The sequence below is a fragment of the Pleuronectes platessa genome, chromosome 6 (genome assembly GCF_947347685.1).
Source record: "Pleuronectes platessa chromosome 6, fPlePla1.1, whole genome shotgun sequence".
NCBI lineage: Eukaryota > Metazoa > Chordata > Actinopteri > Pleuronectiformes > Pleuronectidae > Pleuronectes > Pleuronectes platessa.
The window spans coordinates 2967185-2980131 of record NC_070631.1 but is presented as its reverse complement, the minus strand read 5'-3'; the positions used below and the strand labels follow the sequence as shown (position 1 = coordinate 2980131).

The window sequence follows — 12947 nt, the reverse complement described above, 5'->3', positions numbered from 1 at the left end:
TGGAGGGTTCGGGTTAGCATAGTCTGCTCCTCTCCTTCCTCGAGTGATGACGTGTCACACTCAACTCTCTCTCTCACAAACCTATACAAAATATTTGCATTTTCAAATCCCCCTCCACTCAGAAATGTGTTTTTTCATGTCGGTACAGTAGAATGTTTATCCATGCTATTGGCTCGGGTTGGGACATAACATAAATGCAACAGGTCTGGGGAAGTGAGGGTGCAATCACACAGAAACCATTACACGATATAAGGCAAAGAAAGTATTTATTTAAACAAAACAACACAGGGACCAACAAGGACTCAGTGGCACCAAAGAAAAGAACACAAAGAAACCCACCCCCCCCCCCTTCACAGGTGCTTAGCACCCAAAAGTACAGCGGGTGGTGCTCACTCTAACCTGGAGTATTAACAAGAAGTAAACCTACGTGTGTGTTATATGTAGACCACGGAGTATCTTACCTCTCCTCGTTGTCCCTGTGCGCAAAACAAACAAACATTAACAAAGACAAAACAAAAGTAGGCGGCTAACAACTCAAATAATAGAGGTAAAACTAAATCAATCAAACAAACCCAACAGCGCTCTGCCACAGCTCCACCCAAAATGCCTCCCTTCTTGCTAACAAAGCACAGAGAACTATTTAAAGGGGAAGGGTTGATTGGAGATCTGGACCAGGTGTGGTGATTGTTATTGGAACCAGGTGAGATGAGCGGCCATGATGCTTCTTCCTCTGTTGCCGCTTTAATGACAAGTCCTGCCTGAGAGCTCCCCCTTCCGGTCCCTGCAGGCATCACCACTCAACCAGGAGGAGGAGACAAAACAACAACACAAAACAGAACACAATACATGTACACATACAGGACATAAAGAACACTGTTCGTAACAATCCAACACGAGGAAAGTTGCAGAAAACAGTCTGTAGACTTCAGGAAAGGTTCAAACCACAGAGGCTAAAAGACAAGGTCCCAAAATAAAGCTTGGTCGTGAACGCTAGAACTTTAAAATGGAAATGGTGCTGGGGATTAAATACATGATTAAATCCAGAGAAACTTAAAAGACACACTCCTGAATGAATAAATGTGAGTATAATGATGAAGGCGGTTGTGGAATCGTCTGAAAGTTTGTGACTTTATAAAACCTTTATGCTCGAGGCCTTTACTCTCAAAGGTAAGACTTTCACATTTCTCCTCATTCTCAATTAGCTCCTTTCATCTGCTTCCCAAGGTTTTTTACCGTTTCCTGTGGTTTGGACCAATCGTCACATTCACTTTAATTACACTGCCGCTCCTGCTGGGTGTAAACTTTCCCAAACCTCTGTTCAGGTTCCACAAAGTCCCGTTAAACTGTGGAATCCTCCCGCTCAGTGTTTGACAGAAGATGAAAGTGAACGTGATCAATTATCAGGGGCCACATTTATTTTACTCAGTTGTTTTCTGCAAAGATGAGGACGTCATGAGGTCCCTTAACTGGGACGGTTCATTCATCACAGCGACAGCTCTCCCTCGGGGGAACTGACGAGGATATCGCCCATGTGACCGTTAAGAGAAGTTTGGAACCGTTTGGAATTGGGTCGATACGTTTTTTCTTTCACCTGGTTAACGGGGTTTGCAAAGTTTCAAATTGTGCGAATACACAAATGCTGTGTATTTAATTAAGAAATAAATCTGAAGAGCCACAGCATTTTCCTACTGAAGGTGCAGGAAACAGCAGAGAAAAGGATCTGAACTCTACCATCCTGGGAATCAGACTCCATGATGAGCACTCTGATGAAGGGTCCCCCCCCTCCCCCCTGAGACCAATAACACATTCATCAGATTATTATTATTATAATAATCAAGGACATGAGTAGGATTTGACTCGAAAGGTGCAGAAGATGATGTGGTTTGTCTGTGGAGGCGAGTGGCTCGGCTCTCGGTGACGGAGCTGCAGCATTAAGCGACGATAGGAGATAACAAGAAAAGCTCTCAGGGCTTTTACCAGATGTGTGGGGCTGTGATAACCTCACGTGGAAATTCATACATTCCACGCAGCTCATGTTCAGTAATGGAATCCTTGGTGAGATGGATTAAACCATTTAGGTCAGTGCAGGTCTGATTTGGTTCTTTACTATTGAGAAAAATCTGTCATAGAAATGTTTCCAGGTGCTTTGCCGCAGTTTCTCTCTTTCTCTGGTTGAATGAGCTGCAACATTTATGTAAACATGTATATTTTAAACTTTTTCACAGCAACGAAGTTTTATTTTTTCAGTTCTAGGTTCTATATTTGCAGAATTAATCTTAAACTATGAAACATCTCCGCAAACATTCATCCAGCAACAAGTTTTTCATTTGACGTGGCATGAACCAGACTGTACTCTGTGATTGATGCAAACAAGAGAGGATCTCAGAGAGGCCTAAAGAAAGTGAAAACTGATCCTGGATCTGACATTAATCCGGATCCACTCAAACATTTTTATGGAAATTGGTTCTGTAGGTTTCGACAGTGCCCTTATAAAAACCATAATTTAAATCATTTTTCATTTGGATCTCTACCAAATTGCACAAACTCATAAATCTGAGTCCCCTGAACAGCTTTTATTTCATTAAAAACCATGAATCATTCCGTGGGAAATCAAAGAAAAACAAAAACAAACAAACACATCCTCCTTAGTGGACGTAATTAAATAAACATAAACTCTACACCTGCTAAACCCTGTCACTGCTCTGACGTTAGCATTTAGCTGAGAGCATCACAGTGTTAAGCACTGAACTTCAGCGGCAGACTTTTTAATCTGGTTAACTGTTGATCCTCTGGGATCAGACTCTGCCAGATAAATATTTGTATCGTGTTGTTCTTATTGAATCAACCAAAGGTTTGAATTAAAAAAAGTAATATCAAGGATATTTTCATCTTAGCAAATCAGCCTGATCAAACAAATCCTCATTAAAGAACTAAAGAACAGCATGATGTGTTTCTGGAGGTGGTTCAGCAGCTTCTGCCGGTTTATGAACTGCACAGATCATCAGTCTGATGCGCAGATTGGAGGAAATTCAAGATGCAAGCGTGGTCAGGACTCTGCAGTTTGTGTGTCCGACCCAGAGGACATGATGTGAGTGATGATGCCCCTCGGATGGGGGGGGGTTTCTGGTCCCATCAGCTCTTTCCATAGTCATGACTCAGGTGATGGGAGGAGACTTACAGCTCAGGGACCCTGCTGTGGGGGCACTCTGCAAGAGAGGAGAACTTTCTGGCAACTTGGCAGGAAACACAAACGATGTCCAGCAACAATTAGGTCTCCAGGGACGGGAGCGGCGGGATGTGCTTATTCAGAAGATGACCGCTTCACAAACCAGGAGATCCCACTGCTCAGCACAGAGTTAGTAAACTTCCACCGGTCTGGACGCCTTCTGCAGCTGCTGGGAAACACTCTTCTGAGTTTTGGGTAATAATCCTGTGCTTCCACGTTGAGGTGTAGCTGGGTGAAGGGACGGGTGGAGAGAGGAAGAATACTAGCTGCTGTGCTATCGTCCTCTGTCCCATCCAGGGTTCCCTCACTTGCAGACTCCAGCGTATAATTTATATAAACTCATCAATTTTATCTAGTTTTTAAACCACGCAAAGCACTTCCTCTGAGCGCAGCAGGAAACATGGAGGCGAGTGTTTCACGAGGGCGTCGCTGACCCGTGTGTGAATGGGACTTTACGCTCGTGCCATCCGGAATAATAATCAAGCCCTTTGTGAGATTGTGTCATTTAATTGTCTCTTATTTGCTCATAGGCCTCCGAGTGGGGGGTGGTAATCTCTGTCGGTTTGGATAGAGAACAATCTGTGTCTGTCTGCCTAGACTGTCTGGACTGTCTGTCTAGACTGTCTGGACTGTCTGTCTAGACTATAGACAGACAGTCAGTCTAAACAGACAAACAGTCCAGACAGTCTAGACAGACTGTCTAGACGGAGAGTCCAGACAGACAGTCAGACCGTCTAGACAGACTGTCTAGAAAGACCTTCTAGATAGACAGACAGACAGACTAGATAGACAGACTGTCTAAAGAGACAGACAGTCTAAACAGACCAGACAGACAGACAGACAGACAGACAGTCTAGACAGACAGTCTAGACAGACAAACTGTCTAGACAGACAGTCCAGACAGTCAAGACAGACAGACAGTCAGACAGTCTAGACAGACAGACAGACAGTCCAGACAGTCTAGACAGACAGACAGTCAGACCGTCTAGACAGACAGACTGGCTAGACAGACTGTCTAGACAGACTGTCTAGACAGACAGACAGACTGTCTAGAAAGACCGTCTAGACAGACAGACAGTGCAGACAGACAGTCTAGACAGTCTAGACAGTCAGTCCTGACAGTCTAGAGAGACAGACTGTCTGGACAGACAGTCCAGACAGACAGTGAGTCCAGACAGTCTAGACAGACAGACAGACAGACAGTCTAGACAGACCGTCTAGACAGACAGACAGTCCAGACAGTATCTCTGTCTAAACAGTCTGTCTGTCTAGACTGATTGACTGTCTGTCTATCTACACTGTGTGTCTAGACTGTCTGTCTAGAATGTCTGTCAAGACAGTCTGTCTGTCTAGACGGTTTGTCTTTCTAGACAGTCTGTCTGTCTAGCCGGTCTTGACTCAGTGTCTAGACTGTCTGTCTTTCTGGACTGTCTGTCTAGACTGTCTGTCTGTCTACACTGTCTAGACTGTCTAGACTGTCTGTCTGTCTACACTGTCTAGACTGTCTGTCTAGTCTTTCTGTCTAGACAGTCTGTCTGTCTACACTGTCTAGACTGTCTGACTGTCTGTCTATGTAGACTGTGTGTCTAGACTGTCTGGAGTATCTGTCTAGACTGTCTGTCTGTCTACACTGTCTAGACTGTCTGTCTGGACGGTCTGACTGTCTGTCTGACTGGACTGTCTGAAAGGTCTGTCTATCATGACTGTCTGTCTAGGCTGTCTGACTGTGTGTCTATCTAGACTGTCTGTCTAGACGGTCTGGACTATGTGTCTAGACTGCCTGGCCATCTAGACTGTCTGTCTGTATAGACTGTCTGTCTAGACTGTCTGTCTAGTCTTTCTAACTAGACAGTCTGTCTCTCTAGACTGTCTGTCTATCTAGTCTGTCTGTCTAGACTGCCTGTCTATCTGTCTAGACTGTCTGTATAGACTGTCTGGACTGTCTGTCTGGACTGTCTGGACAGTCTCTCTAGACGGTCTGACTGTCTGTCTGTCTGGACTGTCTGGACTGTTTGTCTAGACTGTCTGTCTAGTCTTTCTTTCTAGACTGTCTGGACAGTCTCTCTAGACGGTCTGACTGTCTCTCTGTCTAGACAGTCTGTCTAGACTGCCTGTCTATCTGTCTAGACTGTCTGTCTAGACTGTCTGGACTGTCTGTCTGGACTGTCTGAACTGTCTAGACGGTCTGACAGTCTGTCTGTCTAGACGGTCTGAGAGAGAGAGAGAGAGAGAGAGAGAGACCACCGGATGGGTGAGGTTGCCACAAGAGGAACGCAAACATAAAGTTGCATATAAACTTAGTTTCTAGGAGACGGGGTCATCAAACCTTCAGCCCATTAATGCCACCGTCCACTTAATACAAGAATCCTCCATCAAGCTCCTGGTAATATCCAATATTATATAATAATAATAATTGATATCTGCATTAACTGTGTCTTGCCTTTGCTTATTATAGTAATGATTGATCCACTTTTGCAGATTCTCTGTGATAAACTGTACAATAGGTATTTATCCAGTTATAGTTTTTGCACCGTGGAGCCTGTTTTCTCTGAGAGGGTTTCATCTGTGTTTCATTCTGAGAGAAGTCCATCGGCCGACTGCTTGAGAGGGAAGAGGCCGACTGAAATGATCCTCAGAGGCAGCGTCCACACCGGATTCTTTTATATGAATATCAAACCGGCTTGTCAGCTCGTCCAAACACTAAACACCCACGAGAACAAAGCTTCAGAAGTAAGTTGTTCCTGTGTTAGGTTCCATTAAACCTCCTGTTAGGCTTGTAAAGGCAGTTTGATGCAGAGTCTCGACCACAGCTTTCTTATCTTTTAACAAATAGACACCAGATGTGAGAATTAAATTATCTAAAACGAGAACAGGAGGTGAGGTCGCAGCCTCGGAGACAAACCGTGGAGGTGATGCAGAGACGTGTGCTGTCGCAGCAGCAGAAACAAACAGCAGCTCGGGGAAACCAACATGTCATCTGTCTCCACACGACACCGGGCCTGTGTGAGGTTGTGTAGCAGATGGCATCAGAAGACGCTCTCCAACCGGGGGGGGGGGGGAGGGGGGGCGGCCGTGCCTCCTCCAGGAGAAATCAAAAGTCCGTTATCAGGTCTGTGCCTCCTGCTGGGAGGAGCACGGATCCCAGCGCCCGGGTCCTTTATCCTCTCCACCCTCCAACACCGCTCCACAGATCCTCGCTGCAGCTTAATCCGCGACTCGTTGAACGGACGTGATAAAGCGCCGTCTTCCAACCTCCTCGTGGAATAGATTCAGACGTCTTTAGTTAATATAGGGATCAATCAAAGCTGGATTATTAACAGCGTCTATAACGGCCATTTGTAACGGATACTAGTTTCACCCCCTTTCCCTCAATATGTCTGGAAAGTCAGAGATATGATGGAATTGTGCCGCATATCATTAGAGTTTAATGATTTCTAGAATATATAGCGGAGCCGGACTTATGCTTATCTGATGAAGTTAATTATAGGAACTGAGTTAAAAGTATTAGGGGCGGAGGTAAGGAGGAGGAGATTCAGATGTTCTGTTCGTTTTAGAGTTACAGGGAAAAAACGTATCAAATAGAAGAATAGAGTTTTAAATCAAATGAGTTTAAGAGGAATTTAACAGGATAGAGTGTTGCATTCCCTTGGTGCATTTACAGTATTTCTAACGCAACAATATGCTTTGATTGAGATCTGTGTTCCATGTTTCGTTATACAGCAGAATCATTATAAGCGTAGTATACGATATAAGAGGAGCTTTCTTCTGAATTCAGTTATTGTGGGAATCTCATCATAAATTTTTTTTATCGTCCCACATTTCCTCCAAATACTAAGTTGATGTTGTTGTGTCCAATTATTTCTTAGACCAAATCCCCACAGTCCTGCTCCTACATCCTCAAAGTAGACCGGGCGCCAAATTTATTCCATAACAACTCACTGAAACTAATCCCACGTGTGTCCCCAGGATTCCAGGACCAGTCTTGAATGATAGAGGAGCTTTGGTTATTCTGTCCTGCATGTTCCGGTGTTGTAGCTGCAGTCACCACACCTCCTGTTTCTCATGCTTCACCTGTTTTGCGTCTCTAACGTCGTCCTCTAATGGAAAAACAGATTCATCATCCCTGAGCCATGATCGTTCAGAGGGAGGGAAGTCGGGATCCTCACGCTGATCAGCTGCGTGTCGGTGTCAGAGCTCGGTGCGTCTCTTCCGCTCGTGATGTAACTCCTCCTGTCTGTACTCGGCCAGGTGTTTGTGTTCCGCGGTGAAGTTCAGACAAGCAACTTCCTGCGGCGCTGCAACGAAGACGACCAGTGATGATGTGAGGAAGTGGAGAACAGTGTGTGATGATGGACGAGCCCAAAACCAATCCGCCTCTGGCTCTCTGACAGCAACACACATGGGCGACTGGAATCCTGATGGCAATTAATCTCCACTTCCTCACCCAGTCAAGAAGAGAATGGTGATTAGTCGCTACGCTTTTACTTTGAAGGAGCCGCTGAAGTTGGCCTTAAGTTACGTTAACTCTTTTACCCACGACGAGCAGGGCGGCTTCGATCTCGATGTGAAGCAGATTAATGAGATAACAGGAGAGAACGCTCAAGGTAATCCCTGCTACACACACACAGACACACACACACACACACACACACACACACTGTCCTGTTCTAAAAAGCAGTTGACTAAGAAATGTTTTCCAATTGGATTTCTTGAGCTCATCCTCATTGATTGCTCACGTTATCTCCGAATGGAAAAACCTCAAGTCAAATAAACACAGATGTCAACTCGACATTACAACATCCACATCACACAACAAGGAGCCGGTGTGAGAACACAGCAGGAGACGCAACAGATGCAAAACTGAACAAATAAAAGAAAACTAATATCTCAGGATGTAGAAGACGCAGACAAAAATGTCAACTTTAGAAAGTTGACAGGATCCTGGAGCCTTTTGGTGATAAGGACCAAGGTCGATCTCTGTCACATGCTGCCTCCCACAACGCTCCAGTGATTCCTCTTCTTCTGTGATTCTTCTTGTATGAATTCCAAACTCAGGAGAAAGTCCGGATTCAATCATGAAGGTGTTTCCCAGAGTTCATGACGGAAAATTACTATAAATTCACTAGATCCAGACTTCTATATGAGTCTGCAGCTAATTACACACACTCATGAATATTTGTCTCATAAACAAGTCGGATTTTTTTCATCAAGATGCAAGAATTGTTAAATTTTTAGCAAAATGTCCTTTATCAGTATATCAATTAAATGAATAACCCAAGTTTAATCCAGTTTCGTGGTGATCTGTCGTAATCCTGTCGACTAACTAACAAACAAACATGTTAACCTCCGTAGTAAACATAAAATACACGTTTACTTTCCAGTGTGAAAGTTTTTATTAGGACACAAAGCACCTGAAGTTATCACAAAGCATTAAGTGGAGATTTAAAGGGTTTCAGGAGATCACACATCTCTGTGTGTAGCCACCCAGAGCCGCCTGAAAGGGGAGGATGATGAAACCCTGCAGAGTCCGGGGCCGGTTCCACTTGGACATGTTGGACGGGTCGGCCTCCTGTCTGCAGGCGGAGGCTGCGTGCACGCCACGTGGGAGGTGGACGACTGGGAAAGACTCCCGTGATGTCAACTTGAGAGTCCTCACGTCATCGGGACAAGTCAAGATGGCAGCTGTCATGTCTGTTTTGAATTCCTCTATGAGACAAACATGTTCCTGCTGCACTGAACTGAGCAGAACAGATTAAAGCAGTGACCCAGGAGATTGTGCAGCGGTCGATGGAGATGTCTGAAAGCTAGAAGATTAAAATCCAGATGAGCTGCCAGACGTGCATCTGAACACTGACTGTGCAGGAGCAGGTGAGTTCTCAGGCAGACATCCTGTGCATGTCTGGAACCTCTTGAGGGTTTGGGGGTGTGCGGGGGTCTGGAGCTAATCCCATCTGAGATCGGGTGAGAGAAACCGTTCACTCTCACATTCTAAATGAAACTAATCCCAAGCTGCATTTCCTTGGACGGTGGGAGGAAGCTGGAGAAACATGCAAACTGCAAATAGGAAGAACCGGGACTCAAACCTGCAACCTTCTGGCTGTGTCTGTCTGTCACTCTTATATCTCTAGAACTCTTCATCCCAACACTCGGTATGAATGATTCTGGTGCGATTTGGACACAATATGTTGAATTTGAATAAAACTTTGAATAAACATGCTACCGGTGCTTTGCAGCGGCGGCTGAGACTCATCAGTCGTTCACTACAGCTGCAACAACAACAACAGATTCTCCAGTTCGGGTTTAATTTACAAACCAGCCAAAGCAAACAATCTGATAATCATAGTGTCGCACTGAATGAAAAATCATGATTATCATAAAACATCATAAAGTGGATGTTTTTATTGATTGAATTTGATTTGCAGCTCGAAAATCCCACATTTTACTGCAGCTTCTTTAGCTACTGGCTAGTTGGAAGGTATCATGATTATTTCAAGCAATGTTTTTTAATAATTTAGTCGAGGCCATTTGACCCTGACGCCCGATGTTTAACACAAACTAACTCCCTTGCTCTCAGCGGCTCGTTTACTGCCGGTCACTCTAACGGGTGGAGAGAGGAAACCGCCTCCAGCGTCAGCACAGTCCAGACAAACAGCCCCGATTAGAGCGGGAGCTGCTCGTGTAACGTTCAAGCAGCCAAATTAAATCTACACGCACTCGATGTTGTGAGGAAATAAAAAGCGTCTAAGTGGCTGAACGCCTCTTGTGTTGAAAACTGGGGCCGCAGCAATTCAGACTTTTCTGTGAGAGTATTTGCGAAGCTTTTTAACTTCCCCTCAAATCGTCAAACTGCCTCGAGTTTGTGCGGCGAGTGTGTGAGAGGAATCACAATCGAGCCGTGAATCACAATCCGGTGATTGTGAGAGGACGACAACAGGTTGAGCAGAATTAAGGCTCATCTCCCTCTGGCTGGTTCGGCTCCTGTCTGCTGGCCACCGGCCTAATTTCCCTCTGACAGCCTCAACAGGAGTGATTGATGCCTGGAGGCCTCTGACACGGTGTGTGTGTGTGTGTGTCTGTGTGTGTTTCTGTGTGTGTCTATCCATACACCACTCTCTCTTGAAACCCATTCCTGTCACTACACACACTTACACTGCCCGTGGGCACACACACACTCTTCAGAGATAAGCCTCGACCGTGCGGCGCTGATAATATTCTGGAAACCTTAATCACCACCGGGGGATTTCTGAGGCAATAAAGGTAAAATCTGTAAATCTACGTTGTTTAGCTGATGCTGCACAAAGCTTGTTGGTTTTGTTATGAAGTTAACTCCTGGCACAGGAAGCTCCTTGTGGACATTACTTCATGAACGCTCGCCATCACACAGCGACCAGGGATTCAAACGCCCGGCTCTTAAGCTGCTTCTCTATTGTTTGGCGTCGATAATCTCGGTATTCGCCTTGTGTGTGATGACCCGGGTGCCACTGAACTCTATCCTCTGTTTATAACACACACACACACACACACACACACTGACACACACACACTGACACACACACAGAGAGCTCTTTCAGCTCCAAAGAATTCTAAACCCCCCCAATGTCCTCATACTATGGCATTTTTCATCGGTATTTTAAGCGAAGCGTTGTGAGGTCTTAGAAGTCGGCTGGCATTAGAGGGATTCCACTTCTCTGTGGAAAGAAGCTTAAACAGAAAAGTTCTCCTGATTCCAAACCGGCTGAGTTTCTCTCCTCCCTCACATTCAGGCTGATTCTCTCCCTGAACGGACACGAGGACGACGGCTAATTGAATTCTGTTTGTGCTCCATAACTTCAAAATGACGAATTCAATACAAATTCAAATTGATATTCATCGCAAATAGAAATGATAATAATAACACTCGGACGCTAACGGGGGAAGTTGAGTAATCCCATTGTTCTCTGTGGTTGTGGGCAGCGGCGCGTCGGGGGTGCAGGTGTATGCATAATACATCAAGGCAAGAGGAAAAACAAGGAAACTGGCATTATTAATGCCGCTTTGTGGAAAAAAAACATGGAATTTAATGTTTCAAACTAACATGAGAGCAAGCCAGAGGGACGGTGGGGGGGGGGGGGGGGGGGGGGGGTATGACTCAGCAGAGAGAAGCCAACGAGACAGGAAGCATAAATTAACTGACATATTCTTATTGTGCTGTACATGTGAGGTTGAATCAGGAGCTGAGGTTCAAATCTAAATGAACTTCTCCATCCGCAGCACGTTGACTCGGCCCAGTTTGGAGAACCAGCGGTTAGCGTGCGTGTTGCCGTGCGAGGCCGTTTGAACGAAGCCGACTTTTTGGCACAGGGCAATGGCGGCTGTCTGCGGCGAGCTGACCTCCAGGACGAGGCGGGCGTGGCCTTGCTCTTTGCAGAAGTCCAGGCACTTCTGCATCAGCTGCGAGCCCACGGCGCTCCGGCGATGAGGGAAAGCCACGACCACGTGGGACACCTCGCCGTGGCTCCCGTCTCCTCCGGCGTCCTGGTCGGGCTCCGCCCCCCCGCCCGCCACTCCTCCATTCCTGTCGTCAAACCTCGCGCCCTCCTCCTCCGCCCGCTTCCCCGTCACCGCCGCCATCCCCACCACCTTCGTCTGGCCGCCTACGTCCGCCTCCGCCACCCAGAACCCGTTATCCGGGTTGTCCAGGTAGTGGAGCTGAACGTCGGCCATGTCTGTGCTCAGCCGCCTCGCCATGTAGCCCTCGCAGATCTCGTGGCAGCAGTAGTAGAGGAGGCCGGCCCAGGCGCCGCCGAAGAGCAACGCCTGGAAGTAGGAGCTGCCGCCGAGCACGTAGCCGGCCACGGAGATGCTCAGGGCGACGCCCACGTGGTCCGGGTGGCTCAGGGCCTTGAAGAACGCCGGGTACACGTGTTCCAGGATCCCGTCACGGAAGAGCGACGTGACCACGAGTCGATCTGAAGGTCTGTACTCCCTGATGGAGAACTGAGCTGTGTGGTGGAGGGAGAGAAGGGGGGGGGGGGGGAGAAGGGGAGCTCAGTGAGACTAATCTGCCTGTTGTTGCAATGATAAATTCCTGCAGGATTTCACAACAGGCTCAATGGGTTCATGGAAGTCGTGGAAGAAAAAGAGAAAGAGTGAATCAATACACCTCTTTACCCTTTTTCATTTTTGTATTCTCCCCGTTCCACATGAATATAAAAGAAACCTGGCATTTAAAACATGACCCCCCCCCCCCCCCCCCCGCCCCGAGGTGAAGGCTGCAATTAAAATGATTATGCCCTTGTTTTTCTTTCCTTAAGATTTCAAGAGTCACTTTTCAAAAGAGCTAATGAGAATAAAAGAAATCAAAGGAAGGAGAAGTTCCAGAGGAAACAAAGGAGAAGATCTCGAGCTTTAGCGTAACGTGTCACGGAGGCGAGTTAGCGCTGCCACTCATTCACACCCGAGCTGTGTCTTATCAGAGCTCTCGTTTGTAATCAAGTCTACTCGGAGAGGAGCAGGTAACAAAAAGATGAAGATGAATATAATCAGGAACTTACCGTTACTTTTCTGGGCCATGCCGACTCTGTTCCACTCGTTTGGTTCTGAAAGGGCTTCACGCTGCTGCTCCCCCTGAACTTCACCAACAGATTGTGATAATCAGCCATTCACCAAAGGGATTGAAATAAGTCGGGGCATGCTCACATATGGGAACACACACCCCCACACTCACTCACACACACACACA

At 46.4% G+C, this 12947-nt stretch overlaps 1 protein-coding gene across 1 annotated transcript; it reads right to left on the bottom strand.

Moving 5' to 3' along the window:
- Positions 1-11452: 11452 nt before the first annotated feature.
- LOC128442494 (N-acetyltransferase family 8 member 3) lies at positions 11453-12850 on the bottom strand. Its single transcript, XM_053424969.1, has 2 exons — positions 12760-12850; positions 11453-12207 (listed from the first exon to the last, which is right to left on the bottom strand). The coding sequence occupies exons 1-2, from the start codon at positions 12776-12778 to the stop codon at positions 11453-11455; spliced, it is 774 nt and encodes a 257-aa protein (XP_053280944.1). The 5' UTR covers positions 12779-12850.
- Positions 12851-12947: the final 97 nt, after the last annotated feature.